Source organism: Epinephelus fuscoguttatus, linkage group LG8 (genome assembly GCF_011397635.1).
Source record: "Epinephelus fuscoguttatus linkage group LG8, E.fuscoguttatus.final_Chr_v1".
NCBI lineage: Eukaryota > Metazoa > Chordata > Actinopteri > Perciformes > Serranidae > Epinephelus > Epinephelus fuscoguttatus.
The window spans coordinates 6,755,065-6,770,326 of NC_064759.1; the positions used below are offsets into that span (position 1 = coordinate 6,755,065).

The window sequence follows — 15,262 nt, forward strand, 5'->3', positions numbered from 1 at the left end:
TTAGTATAGTAGGCTAGAGAACATTTAATTTGTAAATGTAATATCAATAATTTTGCAATACTATGCTGTACCGAATTTTCTCCCCACCCCTGTAATTTATCCACGCGACTCGAAAGTATCTGCTCTGCTCTAATCTCTTGTGTGTATACTGTAATCTATTATCTACTGTAATCTATTTTTATCTAATTTATTTTTTCTACCCTATTTTATTTGATCTACTCTATTTTATCCACTATTATCAATTTTATTTACTCTTATCTATTTAATGTACTCCGCTCTTTTATCTTTTCTACTCTATTTTATCTTCTCTAAACTATTTTATCTCTTTTATTCTGTTTTAACTTCTCTAATCTGTTTTGTCTGCTCTGCTTTATTGATTTACTCTGAACCATTTTATCTACTTTACTCTGTTTTAACTTTTCTCATATGTTTTAGCTACACTAATCTATTTCTCATCTCTATTCTATTTTGTCTTCTCTACTCTAATCTTCTTTATTTACTCTACACCTGGGGTCTTTTTTTTTTTTTTTTTTTTTAAGATATTTTTTGGGGCATTTTAGCCTTTAATTGATAGGACAGACAAGTGTGAAAATAGAGGGAGAGAGAGAGAGAGGGAGTGACATGCAGCAAAGGGCCACAGGCTGGAGTCGAACCCGGGCCGCTGCGGCAACAGCCTTGTACATGGGGCACCTGCTCTATCCACTAAAACACCGACGCCCCTACACCTGGGGTCTTTAATGTTTTTCAGGCCAAGGAGCTCTTAGTTTAAAGAGATTAAAGATACAGTTTGTTGTTTTTTTACAGATAGGGTGAGTTATCTTTGGTAAAACTATGTTATTATTGGCAAAGATAAATATTATTATATATGCAGTAACTTCGAGGACCCCCTGTTGAAGACCCATGCTCTTCTCTGATATGCACTCACTGGCCACTTTATTTGCCTTTAGAACTGCCTTTATTCTTCATGTCATAGTTTCATGTTGTTTACACCAAATTCTGACCCTACCATCTGAATGTGGCAGCAGAAATCCAGACTCATCAGACCAGGCAATGTTTTCCAATCTTCTATTGTCCAGTTTTGGTGAGCCTGTGTGAACTGTAGCCTCAGTTTCCTGTTGTTAGCTGACAGGAGTGGCACCTGGTGTGGTCTTCTGCTGCTGTAGCCCATCTGCTTCAAGGTTGGACAAGGTGTTGTTGCTTCAGAGATGCTCTTCTGCACACCTTGGTTGGAACCAGTGCTTATTTGACTTCCTGTTGCCTTTCTATCATCTTGAACCAGTCTGGCCATTCTCCTCTGACCTCTGGCATCAGATTTAAATTTTAATTCTCATTTTAACAGGTAATAAATTGAGTTGAGTTAAATCACCTTTCTTCATCATTCTGATGCTCAGTTTGAACTTCAGCAGGCTGTCTTGACCATGTCTACATGCCTAAATGCACTGAGTTGCTGCCATGTGATTGGCTGATTAGCTATTTGCATTAATGAGCAGTTGAACAGTTGTGCCTAATAAAGTGGTTGTTTAGTGTAGTTTATCTACTCTACTCTATCTTTTCTACTTTAATCTAAATTTTTAAAGTGTTTTAGGGGTAAATAAATTGCTCCCATTCCGTACATATAATAACCTCAACACGTGATACATGTTCATGAATGGACGGGTGACAGAAAAGAAGAATTAAAGAGAAAAGTTGGCTGTGGGTTTATTTATGAATGAAAGCACACCAGTGCTTATGTGTATGTATAGAAAATGCGTAGGAGGGAGTCGGGGGTTGGAATTAGAGGGTTAAATAAGGAGAGGGCAAGGGTGGAGTGGGTGGAGGGGGATTTGTAATGTAACCCATTATTAGTGTCCCATTATTGGCTGGGAGAGAGAGTACTGAAAAGAGCACAGAGGAAATACAGAACAATGAGAGATATTCATTTAATGTGATGCAGATTTTAGAGAAAATATAACCACAGATTGTTTTATAATGTGTGAACTCTTGATTTGCGCTCAACATCTTAAAGAAGTCCAAAGTGCATCATAGTGATTCAGTATCCCACTAGATAATAATATCGCCCCCCTCTGCCCCCAAAAAGCAACCACTGTAATTAAACCATCAGCCTCTGAGCTCTTCCCACGCTGCCTTTGTTTTTCTCTGTGCAACTCTTCTGTGCTGAAGAATGACGTTCCCAACCTGCTATTACACGCTGTTTATCAGTCTATTCACACCAGTGACACTAAGTGACATCGACTTGTAAGGCTGCAATATACAGAAAGGTAAATACAGTATTTTCGGGCCTGTAATTGACTCTCTGTGGTCTCACTGCAGGAGCTCGAGCACATTATCTCTCAGATGATGCATGTGGCAGAGTACCTGGAGTGGGATGTGACGGAGCTGAAACCAGTAAGAGACATTTCACCCAGTTAATAGAAATTAGTAATGAGGTGAAGCAAACCTCTCAGCTTGTTACCAGACACTTCTTCAGCTTTCTGAGATCTATTTTTTAAACAAATACATAGTGCAGCTGAACTTTTATATTAAATTATGATGGTAAAGAAATTGACAATGGGACTAAAAAAGAGTATATTTGTTTATTTGTTTTTTATACACTCAGTGAATGTGTTATTCAGGTTCCACAGATTTTCCCTCAAACCCACGATGAGCCCAGATTACTCCGATTTACATCTTCTATGAATACAAAAAATTCAGCTTGTTCTCTTTTGACTTACTTTTCGTTTATACCGTAGATCCTCCAGGATATGATGCGGGAGATTGACTATGATCATGATGGCACAGTGTCTCTGGAGGAGTGGATCCAGGGAGGCATGACCACCATCCCACTGCTGGTCCTGCTGGGTCTGGAGACGGTGAGTCCACACAGAGACCACTTTCATTTACTGGTAACTCCAGTCGCATTCTAATGCTCCAAGAACGAAAGTTTTAGAGTGGACATTTCAGAGAAGGACTGGAGCACAGTGATTGATTTGCTCCCAGTTTTGTCTTTACCTCGCAAAATTACTAAATTTCACACGTGTGGTCAACGTGGAATAGGTGTGTACACTCAGCAAATCATTTTAGCTGCACATTTGTCAAAAAGCAATATCGAAATGACCATTTACACAACTGAGTTTGCAGCACTGATACTCAACTCTTGTGGCTGGCCCGTGGGCCATAGACTGCCACATGGCCCACTGACCATTATCCAATTCACAATGAAAACAAACTGATGAACACTGGGATGTTTTTTTTTTTGTACCTTGTATATTAATAAGGTGCTAAGGTGCATAAAAAAAGCATCTAACAGTGCTTGTTTATCCAAAAAAAAAGGTGCAGGGGAAGGACCCCTAGGACTACGACAGAGGTCTGGTCTAATTATTTATGTATTAATTATTTGTTTGTTCTTATCCTGGCCCCTGGCCTCCTGTCCTTTTGCAAAAGTGACCCCCAGACAAAGCAAGTTGAGCTGTGTGAGGCTGTACTTAGACACAGCTGGGTTCGGGGCTAAATACTAACGTCAGCATGCTCAGGTGCTCACAATGACAATGCTAACACATTGATGCATTGCAGGTTTAATATTTAAAATGTTTACCATCTTAGTGACGCAAGTTAGCAGGCTAACATTTGCCAATTCGTTCAAAAGAGAAAGTACAACCAAAGCTTGATATTATTTCTCCAGATATTTGGTCATAAGCCGAAGCACTGGACCTATCAAATATTTGAGCTCATAGATGAAAATAAGGGGATCGCCAAAGTTGGTACAATTCATCCTGTGCGGGGCACAAGTGTGTGGACCAAATCTAGTAGATGCCCAGACATGGCGACGCTGTGCTGCAGTGGTTAGCATTGTTGCCTCACAGCAAGAGGGTTCCTGGTTTGAACCCAGGGTGGGGGAGCCCTATTGTGTGGAGTTTGCATGTTCTCCCTGTGTCAGCATGGATTTTCTCTGGATACTCCAGCTTCCTCCCACAGTCCAAAGACATGCAGGTTGATTGGTGACTCTAAGTCGGCCGTAGGTGTGAATGTGAGCTCCGGCACCCCTGTGACCCCTGACGGGATAAGTGGTTATGGAAAATTAATGAATGAATGAACAAACGTCAGCATTCTAAGATGCTCACAGTAACAATGCTAACACGTTAATGCATAGCAGGTTTAATGTCAAGGTGAATGTCATTATTTCTACAGGTATGTAATCATAAACCAAAGTACTGGAACAATCAAAAGTTTGACCTCATGGTGGTGCTAGATGAACACGCAGAGGATCACCAAAGCTTTTACAGTCATCCTAAGGGGAGCACAAGTGTGTGGACCAAAGTTCATGGCAAAAATGCAAACATGAACCACATGGTGGCGCTGCAGGAAAAGTCACAGATTGATCAGAATCAAAAGTGTTCATCCTCTGGGCACCACACACACACACACACACACACACACACACACATCTGTAACAAATTCCATTGTAATCCATCTAATAGTTTCTGAGATGTCTCAGTCTGGACCAAAGTGACAGACCAACATGTCATCAGTCTCAAGAGACGCTAAAAAGTCTTAACTGTAGTCACGTAAGGGGAAATATTCATGATAATGTTTCTATTAGTGTATATTCAGGGGGTCATGGGGCAGCTGGAGCCTATCCCAGCTGACACTGGGCGAGAGATGGGGTACACCCTGGACAGGTTGTCAGACTATCACAGGGATTTTCTATCGACCAGTTGGTCAATAGCAGGTTTCTCTGCAGGTGAGTGTGACCTGGCAGAGTCCAGGTCCAGGGAAAAGACTGTGTCCTCTACGTTGCTGTCTTCACTGTCCTGTTGAGTGGTCAATGTGTCTTTTGTTGACTGGTCAGGATTGCTTTCAGTGAAAGAAGGGTTGCCATGGTTTCTAAGGAACTTCAGGGACTTGAGGATTTATTCTTTTTCTTAGCACCCACTAATAAACACCTGATTGGTGACAACTTGCAGTACCTCCCTACGCTTCTCTGTACCTCAAGGAGTTGTAGATTGTATGATTAATACATCTTTAACACTTCAATAGCCGATCAGACAACACTCATAAGTTCTTTAAATGACCGATTTCACTATGTAGGCTTTGTGGCATGATGATTAAAGTGGTGTGACACTGGAAAAATAGTGAATTTCTTGCCATTCTTAACAGTATATGGTGTGGACCGTACACAGCATCTCACACCAGGTTTTGAAACTGAGGAAACAGATTTTTTTCTGTACATTAAACATCTATTAATAACTTGAAACTTAGCGCAGCTCCTAACTCAGCTCTTTTTGTCTGACTGTACTTTATTTCATTCCTGCAAGATGATGATGCTTATAACTCTGAGGTCACAGGAGTACTGTAACATCTATTCTCTAATGGCTCCACTGTAAATTACTGAGGTTCATAGTGTCAGCTAAATTATTAGAATTTAAAACTGGAATTTATTTTTCCTTCTGGGCCAAGCTACTGTCCATGGATATCTAAAAAAACAGTGGCAGTGAATTAAAACAAAGACATTCCTTATAATTATTAGACCTCTGTGGTTTCCTGAGATCATCCCTCTACATGTGTGTCCTCACTGCTGCTGTGTGATCCCCAAACTTAATGAGAGCTCCATCAGCTCTGCCTTCAGTTCATCATGTGTCCACTAGATGGAACTATTTGACCATCTTCTGCTGAAATCTACACCAAGTGTCATTTTTTATGAATGAATATTACTGCAAAGGGGAGACAGCAGAAACTTGTCCTCTGTCTTTACTGCATTGCAAAACACAGCAAAACACAGCAGTAGAACTAAAGTAAAATAAAAACACAACTAGCGAAATAATCAACAAGCTACATGACAGTTAAATCAGTGAAATGATTAGCTGATGATTCCCCCACCAGATACTGATGTAACGAAGCCGTTGATCTTTCAGTAATCATTTGATGTGTTTCTGTCACCGCAGAATGTTAAAGACGACGGGCAACATGTGTGGAGACTGAAGCACTTCAACAAGCCGGCCTACTGTAACCTGTGTCTCAACATGCTGATTGGACTGGGGAAGCAGGGACTCTGCTGCTCATGTGAGTAATTCACTTACCATTAAGGGTTCGACGGATGCATCGATTTGCACAGACAGATACAATATACAGTGTACTGGGCTGGTATTATCTGTTGAGGTGTTGCACTGACGATGTTATGCACGTTACTCTGTGGTTGAATTTACGCACAAATATTAGCGTCTTATTTTTCACATGGCCTTTAAAAAAAGAAAAAAAAAATAGGGTTCCTGTGAATCTTTAAAAAGTCATTAAAGGTGTTAATTAATCTTAAGATAAGGCCTTAATTGGTATTATTTTAACTAATTTATTAAATGCTTCTTGTGTTAATGTCCCTTAGATCAGGATAGTGCAACCAACAATACTTCTATTTCGTTTCAAGCTGAGATGCTCAGAGCAGAGGATCCACTGCAGGGATACTCAACTTACGACCCGTGGGCCAAATCTGGTCTGCAGTTGGGTGTCAGTTGGCCTTTTGATGATTTTCTAATTCACAATGAGAATAAATTGATTCACACAGGGATATTTTTTTGTACTTTGAGTGTAAATAAAGTGTTTAAAAGCATCTAAATAGAGCTTGTTTATCCCAAAACAAACCGTGTACCAGGGGAGGATCCCCTGCAGCCCCTGACAGAGATCAGGGCTTACATACACCCCTGTATACACCTGACTTGTCCTGGGCTGCTGTGACCATAGATAAGAGATGACAAAAGGTTGAAAACGCCAAAAATATACCTATAAGAGTTTTTCAAACTTGGCACAATGGAAATCAAGGCAATGGAATCCTATGTGTAGAGGGAGAAACAAAATATCGCCCAGAGAACACGCCAAAAAACGGCAAGTATTTCTCCCCTCGTCTGCGCCATGAGACAAAAAAGTCATGTTTAATGTTACAAAAAACATTTAGGCAAAATTGTCCCTGACACTATGTAATTGATGGGGTTTTTTTTCCTTCAATTTTGGTCATTGTAAAATTTGTCTTAACTTTATTTCTGATTGATATTAAAAAAGCTTTAAATCTAACGTGTCTTAAACTGTAGGAGCTCTGAAAATGATGCAGTCAACCTGTTATATAGCCGAGAGTTTCCAGTGTCACCTCATAGTTTGAAAGCTGTTTTTCAATATTATATACTAAGAGAGGGAAAGAAAATCACCACAAACTATCAACTGAGGTAAAAAAAAAAAAAAAAAAAAGGTCAGATAAACCTTAATTCTGCTTTTTTATTCTGAGAGTATAAAACTTTTTTCAGCCTGGATGCCCATTTTCCTTTTTTCTACAGTGCACCAGCCCTTCACTCTTCATAGAAGCTGTTTTTCCCAAAATATTGGCAACAAGCTCCTTCAGCACAGCTTTCACAAACACATTACTCAAACCGTAGTCTTCTTTTCTTCCCTCTATGTTCCATCTTTTCTTAAATTGCATTTTTTTTTTCCCCCAGTCTGCAAGTACACAGTCCATGAGCGCTGCGTGGCTCGCGCACCACCGTCTTGCATCAAAACCTATGTCAAGTCCAAGAAAAACACAGAGGTGCGTCCAATTGGAGTGTTTACCAGTCGGCACGCTTGGATCAGCGATGCTCCACGGGGCTCAGGATGAGGGCTTCTCTTCTTCTAATGGAATTAAAACAACTCAATCTGCTACTAAGCATTGCTAATTACCAGGACAAGCCTGGTTTAAAGACACAGGCATTGTCATTCTTTTGGCCTTTCTTTCTCTTTGCTTTGTCCGTCTTGCTTGTTTTCTCTGTGTCCTGCTTTCTTTAATTCTTGTGTCACTTGTGTCTTTGTATACATCTTGTTTTTCTGCACCATGTTTCTTTTCTCACTTCTTTCCCTCCCTGTTTGCTGTCTCCCCCTCTCTCCGCAGGTAATGCATCATTTCTGGGTGGAAGGGAACTGTCCCACCAAGTGTGACAAGTGTCACAAAACCGTTAAGTGTTACCAGGGCCTGACTGGGCTCCACTGTGTGTGGTGTCAAATCACGGTAAGCCGCCACCCGGGGAGAGGCAGCCACCTCCTCATTATATTCCCACTGCTTCTTGTTTTTTAGGGTTTGGTTTTAGCGCCTTGGATAACTCGCAAGTCATTCCACCAATTTACACCCAGAAAACACTTGTTTGTGGCTGCGAGTTAATAGAAAATAAAACAGAGACTGTGTCACGTGTTAATGCAGATAAATCCTGAGCATATACCTACAGATGTACACCTCGACATGTGCTGTTACCGACACAAGTTGGCTGTTAATAACAGCTTGCCACCTCCTCCAGCTCCATAACAAGTGTGCCTCCCATGTGAAACCTGAGTGTGACTGCGGACCCCTGAAGGATCACATCCTGCCCCCCAACTCAATCTGCCCTGTCGTCCTGGTAAGACTCCCCTCTCCTCACTGGTCAGCCGTCCCGCGGCGGAGTGAACCTGACCTTGTTTGACACTGTGTTACCTGAGGATGCAATCATCAGCCTGTGTTCTCCCACTGAGCTTTCAAATGGCAAAACTGGATCCATTGCTTTAACAAGATTATTTCCGACACGGTGCAAGTCTCTTTCAGGTGAAAAGAATGCACCTTAAACTCCTCAGTACTTGTAATATTTGGCTTCTAAGTTGCCAAGTTTTGTATAGACAAGGAAAAAGTTTCATTTCAGAGTTTAGAAATACTGAAGTCAAAGTCCCCCAAAGACACAAAGAAGAAAGTCTCTCATTTTTTGTCATATTTTGTTTTTCAATATTTCATTTATTTGGATGATAATGATAATAATAACACATTTTATTTATGTAGCACCGTTCATACAAGAAATGCAGCACAAAGTGACAACTGACAAAGGCTGCATCCCTGATCTTCTTCCGGCTGTTGCTGGGAACCTCCAATAATAATAAACCAGCAGCAGATGATCGCAGTGTTCTTGGAGGCAAATAGTTAACAAGGGAGTTAGCAATGTAGCTCGGTCCCAGCCCATGTAGGGCTTTGTATACAAGGAGAAGGAGCTTAAAATCAACTCTAAATGTAACAAGCCAGTGGATAGCAAGTCAGTCATTTTTTCTGCAAGTTTTATTAAACAGAGCAGTTCTTACAAGTAAATTCTTCTGGAAATCTGCTTATAAACTAAACTATAAAGGAATTAAAACTAGAGATACCATTTTTACTTGAGTTGGCTGATACTGAGTACTGCTCCGAAACCATTGAGTTAATAATTTAAAAAATAAAAAAATACTACTAACCCTGCATGGCCATGAAATGATTGCTATCATTGTTGTGAGGCAATGATAGCAATCATTGCCTCACAACAATGATAGCAATCATTGTTGTCATTGTTGTGAGGCAATGATTAGTTTAAAACCTTTGTAAATCATGAACGAGTACATACAATGAATGAATGCCACAGAAAATGCCAAATTTTGGACATTTTGTGAACCAATAATGTTACACTATTTATCAAAAATCAATTCCTCTTCACCACTCTAAAATACTAGCTGCTAGTGGCAGAACAGCACAATTTGCTGTTTCTGTTTTAGAGTGGCAAAGACAAATTTATGTGGGTGTGAAACTACTTAAAGTTTCGACAGGAAGGCAATCCAGGGACTCCGATGCATGACAGGTGAAACAAATAGACAAAAATAGTTAACTTTCTGGATATCTTATCTCATGTCACTAATAACTAATTATTTTTTTCATTATTGTCTATTTGTTTAACCTGTCATGTCATTATATGGGTTATGTGATGGCCTCTGATTGGTGTTGGTCTCTGAACACCTCTAATTAAAACCACGGTTTCTGAACTTTCTCTCAACTTTCCCCAGAATTAGAAAAACATGAATTAGTTATTTCCAGGTAACTTTCTGGATTAATGTATTATTTTGAAATTACAGCCCCATAAAACAAAGTGATTTATTTTCCAGCATCATGGTATAAATGCAGTTTCAAAGCCTCGCTCCTGCTGCCAGGAATACAAAGCACCTCAGAAGATGATGAATCACAAAATATTTTTTTTTTCATTCATTCATTCATTAAAAAAAATGCCAACGCCATGACCTCAGTGTCCTTAACGGTAGCCACAGACCTGGTTACAGCAATAATCCAAACAACAACATAAACAGGCCAAGACAACTGCCACACACTAAAAGTATGACTCATATACAGTTAAGATGCATGTACATGTCTTTGTTTTTGAATAATCCAAATGAGGTAAAAGGTTTATTCAAAGTCCATAACTTTCTTTGAATTTGTTTTATAAGCCCTAAGAATGAAAACCACCTTTTAAGATCCTCTAACATCTTTGCTGTTTGACCTTTGACCCCAGGAAAGACAATCGACGCTGAGGAAAGACTCCCGGTCCAGCCAGTCGAGCCGGGGGAAGATGCAGAGGGCCAACTCCGTCACAGTGGACGGTCAGGGACTGCAGGTGAGTCGTTTTAAACCTCAGTGTCAAATTCTCCTGCTTTAATTTGCTCTGTTTTTACCATATCATATAGTCGCATTATTGCAGTTGCAGGAAAATGTGCCTACGTACAAAGGATCGTTCCATTCATCCTATATGGGAGTGCAGAATATCTGATTTCACATAGAGTGGCTTGGTTTCTCCCAATGAATCATGGTAAATAACCTATCTTGGTATAAATGTATTATTCAGTGCACTCACATGAGAACATGGCGCCCATAGAGCTCTAAATATTATTTGAGCTTGTGAACGGCCCTGTCAAAGTCAGCGGGGGGAGGCAAGTTAAAACAGCTTAATGCAGCGTCTCTGTAAGAGAAATTCGAATGTTCTGTTTACAGCCGCGGCAAGAAGGAACTGAACATAGTGACGCGCTCTGTCTGTCTGTTGATGTCTTGAACTACACGCTCACCCTGACAACAACAGCGCTATAAAATGAGTTCCTATGAGAAGTCAAGACAAATTGTTTAATTGTTTAATTGTTCTCTGGCGTGGGGAAAAAAGGAAACTATTATTGCAAATGAGGACGTGGATCAATGGGTAAAAAAAAAAAAAAGAGAACGACTATGACGACTAAGATTTGACTCTCACTGTAGATAGGTGGGGTTTTAAAAGTTTATTTAACCAGGAAGTCCCATTGAGATTGAAAATGAGAGACCTGGCCGAGGTCACAGCCAATCAAAGCACATTTAAAATGCAACAAATACAACATATAATAAAAAAAAAATCCACAATAAAACAGCAATTAGTCAAACATCGTGGCCTCTCAAGGAAACAAGCACACGTCTCTGTCATCACATTCTTTATGATGCCCTGAAATTCATCAAAGGATATAAGTGTAAAAATGCAGTTTTCCCCAGATCTGTTAAAAGCCGGGGTAAAGTAAAAAGCAACCACTTGGAGGAGTGTAGCTGGTAACTCCCAGAGCTGATACACAGAAGGGTGCAGAGGTAGGCTGGAAGTTTGCCCAATATTGCTTTATAGATAAAAATCTATCAGTGCTGTTGTCTGTGAGTGGTCGATGACGTCCAACCCACCAAATTATAAAGAATGCAGTAATGAGTCAGTGTTAAAACTGTAAAAACATGACACACTTTTTGTCTTGAGGTAAAAGATCTTAGATTTAAAGCGGGGCCAGACTGTAGTGATTCAGAGTGATCAAGAGAATCCTGAACTGAAATCTAAAACGAACAGGGAGTCAGTGTGATTCAGCAGGACTGAGGAGGTACTGTATTTAGCTGCTGCGTCCTGCACTGATCGTAGACCAGCAACGTTAACATTAATTTTAAGAGACTATCCATGCATCAGACCTTTGTTCTGAAATGAACCTCTGCAGTTGGTCTGAGGACATATGATGTGGCTCTGCAGGCCCTGCTGGTAATCAGTATCATACAGCAGAGCCCAGTCCACCCTGATCCTCTCTAATATCTGTCAGCCAGCACGCCGGCGATGGAAACCTGCCGCTGTCTGTGGCGACTGCTCGTCTCCGCGTGGCTGGGAGAGAAATATGATGAATCATATCCCAGGCACATCCATCTATGCCTCTCGCCGGCTAACCAGCATAATAATCAAGATTATTATTTATAATTACAGGAAGTAATGGATCACTCTGGACTGGACAGGGAGCTCATTAATTCACCCTTGGCCTGCTGGGATAGCAGACAGGGGGAGTTAAGCGCTTCATCTGTGTCAGGGAGAGCACGGGGCGAGTTGTCTGCACGGTTCAAACAGGGGGAGCCGCTGGATTAGAGCTTGTTTATGTGGCTCTTTGTGAGCTTGGCCTCCAGGCACCGCAGGCTCTGTCTGTCTGTCTGTCTGTCTGTCTGTCTGTCTGGTCACTGTTTCACTTCACTGCTCAGAGAAAATCCTTCCCCACGTCACCCGAGACAAACTGCCCTGCCAATTAGGAAGCGGTGACAAATAACTATAATGACTGAATTGTGAATCATGAGTTATCAGGTTGAGAGTATTGATTGGCTGAGAGATGGATGGGTTGTTAGTAAAACCTTGCCTGTATTTAATATCATCTGCCACCATATTTCTAAGAAAATGGTAATATCTGCTACATTTGTGGGTAAAAACTGGAGCAAAAGTGTGATATCATGTAGTTTTTGTGACATATTTTGCTTGAGATACTCTATATTTTTCTTATTATCAACAAATTTTATTTACACATCTTTTATTTAGCGGGAACGTCCCATTGTGGTACAATATCTCTTCTTCCAGTGATTCTTTTAATCCATAATCCCATGAAAAGACCAAACACTACAAAGTCTAATATCATCCCTCTGTGCCATAGAGCTCCGTTGTTGTCCAAAAAGTATAAAAATAGATCAGTTAGTGTAGTTGATGTCTACTTTTCACCACTGAAAATATTCCCTAACAAAATGCACCATAGATCAGTCTCTCCAGGATCACACGGGCTGTTTTTGTGATTGTTGTGGCCTGAAATTCTGATTTCACGGCAGCTTTTCAAAAAAGTATTGGTGAATGTTGCAGTGTTCATAGGCATTCTTTTGCAACTAAATTGCAGGGACAAGTGAAAATTTAAAAAATAGTTTGATGCCGTTTCAGATTCGGAGCGTATTATTTTGAGAATTCAGTGTTTCCACAGAGTTAGAATCTATTTATGATGGTAGGCGGGTGGGGCAGCAAGAGCTGATCAACGCAGCTCTGAAGGAGCGCTCTCTTTACCCAGTTAGCATAAGCTAACAGGGCTTAACATGATCTCATCACTGCTTGTCATATTTTGCTGCTTGGGCAGAAGTCCAATCTCAAATCATCACTGAAACGGCTTGACTCTGTCGTTAAATGTTTTCAACGTCAATTTATCTTCACTAAAAGTTCTTATTTTTGCCACTGACAGGCTCAGATTGTTTTTTTAAGTATCTGACAATGTTATGGAAAGGATCCCTACAGAGATTGGCATTTTTGCTAAAGAGAAAGATCCTTTTGTTTAACCAGAAACAGCCTGAAATCGCTATTGCCAAACCCACCAGACTCCATTTAAATGAACAGTAGTTTTATCATCGTAAAAACACACCTCATTCAAACTCAAGAAACAAAGTAAAACACACAGAAACCATTGTGTGGTTTGTCTTTCCACTGTTTCAACAATTACCAACTCTGCTTTGGTTGAAATAAACCCTAAATTCCCTCAGTTAGATGTGAAAATACGCTGGATCTATACATGCTAAAATTACTGTTTATTAAAATGGAGTCTGGTGGGATTGATGATAGCAATTTCGGGCTTTTTCAGGTTAAACAAAAATGCTTTACCTATGCTTTTTGTTTGGCTGTCGGTAAAAAAGTCGTGAGCCTCCAAAGACCTGTAGTTCGTGAAGTTGCAAATCCCTACGTGATGACATCATAGTCCATCATTAAAATGGCGTTGAGTAATGTTAGCACTGTCATACTGTCTCCAAACGTGCATGGAATTCACTAAAACACACTAGTCTAATACATTATAGCGTTAGTGGCTGTAATGTACTGATGTTATGATCATTTTAATCATAGTGATAGTAAATATAATAGTGTCTCCTATATGAGTTTCGATACTTCACTTGCCAGTGTTTGCCAGCTGAAGGTTTTTCCCCTCGCAGACTGTGCCCTAACCACGCCCCCTAACCATGACTGTATCCATTTACTCCTGCTTGAGTTACGTTTGCTGAAAGTGACAGTGCCCAGCTGTTTTAAGGGAATTATTGAGACTTTAGAGAAATGAAACAGTTTTTACAGATATGTGTCTTCAGTCAGAATAACAGGGCTTTGGGGCTGAGTGCCACAGACAGAGTGGGGAAGTCAGAAAGTTTTGACATGTGAACTGACACATTTAATGGGACCCTTTGAATATACTACACCAGCTGATCAGAAAAAGAACATTTATGTGATTCATTTTGCCTTAGCAATACATTCTTTGGGGACTTTATCACTGCTCTCCTTTATAATTAGATATTATAATTAACACAAGATTAAATTTGGACTCAGGCAAAGAATCGGTGAGCGCCCACACTTTGCCGTAGCCAGGTACCACTTGTGCACCTCTGCAGTGAAACAGGAAAAGTGTGAAATGAATCCGATGACTGGCATTGCTTGGAAGTGCCGTATATACTCGACAAAACGTCTGAGGGATATGGCTTGAAAGTGAATTCCTGTGAAGCATCCTGCAGTCTCCAAACACCAACGGTTTGTTTTGACATCTCCCATTCAGATCACAACAATAGAGGGCACTCATCCTCTGCTAGTGTTTGTCAATCCGAAGAGCGGGGGGAAGCAAGGAGAGAGGTAAGTACACAATCTGTCTCAACATGCTACAAGAGGCCTCTGAAGCTGCGCTCCTCAGCTGCAGAGGGAAGTCGGCACCGTGGCCTCTGGCTGCCAAGTGCTCTAGGCTTACTTAGTCAAATAAAAACACAATAACATTAACCTAAAGCGCCGGACGCCTTCACCGTCAGCTCATACCTCCCCACCTCCCACCCTCCTCACTGTCACGTCTCTGGCTGGTCCCCTTTCTTTAACCCAGGGCTAATTGGGTTATTACTGAAACATATTCATTCACTCCTTATTACGCCGGCCCTCATTTGTTTAAATTATGAGATCAAAATATGACTTCAGCCAGTTGATATAATGAAATTGAAATTAAAATGAATTAGTCTTTCTAATGGTTTCTCCTCAAGGGGACTTTGGGTATGTCCCACCCTGCTGTCCACTCCACTGCCTTGTCAACGCTCTGATTGGACGCCGGTCTGCGTCGGCATTTACAGGACAAAATCTGGCACTGAATACACATTGTTTTAGGCCTAATCTGTATTGCATTGTTA

General features: G+C 40.6%; 1 protein-coding gene across 3 annotated transcripts in view; it reads left to right on the top strand.

The window, feature by feature from the left end:
- The window catches only part of dgkb (diacylglycerol kinase, beta), a 127,739-nt gene that overhangs the window by 54,620 nt on the left and 57,857 nt on the right, over positions 1 to 15,262 (top strand). For all 3 annotated transcript variants that reach the window (XM_049583322.1, XM_049583321.1, XM_049583324.1), the window contains 8 exons: positions 2,311 to 2,385; positions 2,730 to 2,849; positions 5,919 to 6,036; positions 7,452 to 7,540; positions 7,880 to 7,996; positions 8,280 to 8,378; positions 10,308 to 10,409; positions 14,653 to 14,726. In XM_049583322.1, coding sequence (XP_049439279.1) covers positions 2,311 to 2,385; positions 2,730 to 2,849; positions 5,919 to 6,036; positions 7,452 to 7,540; positions 7,880 to 7,996; positions 8,280 to 8,378; positions 10,308 to 10,409; positions 14,653 to 14,726 — 794 coding nt within the window. The remainder of the gene's footprint in view (positions 1 to 2,310; positions 2,386 to 2,729; positions 2,850 to 5,918; positions 6,037 to 7,451; positions 7,541 to 7,879; positions 7,997 to 8,279; positions 8,379 to 10,307; positions 10,410 to 14,652; positions 14,727 to 15,262) is intronic.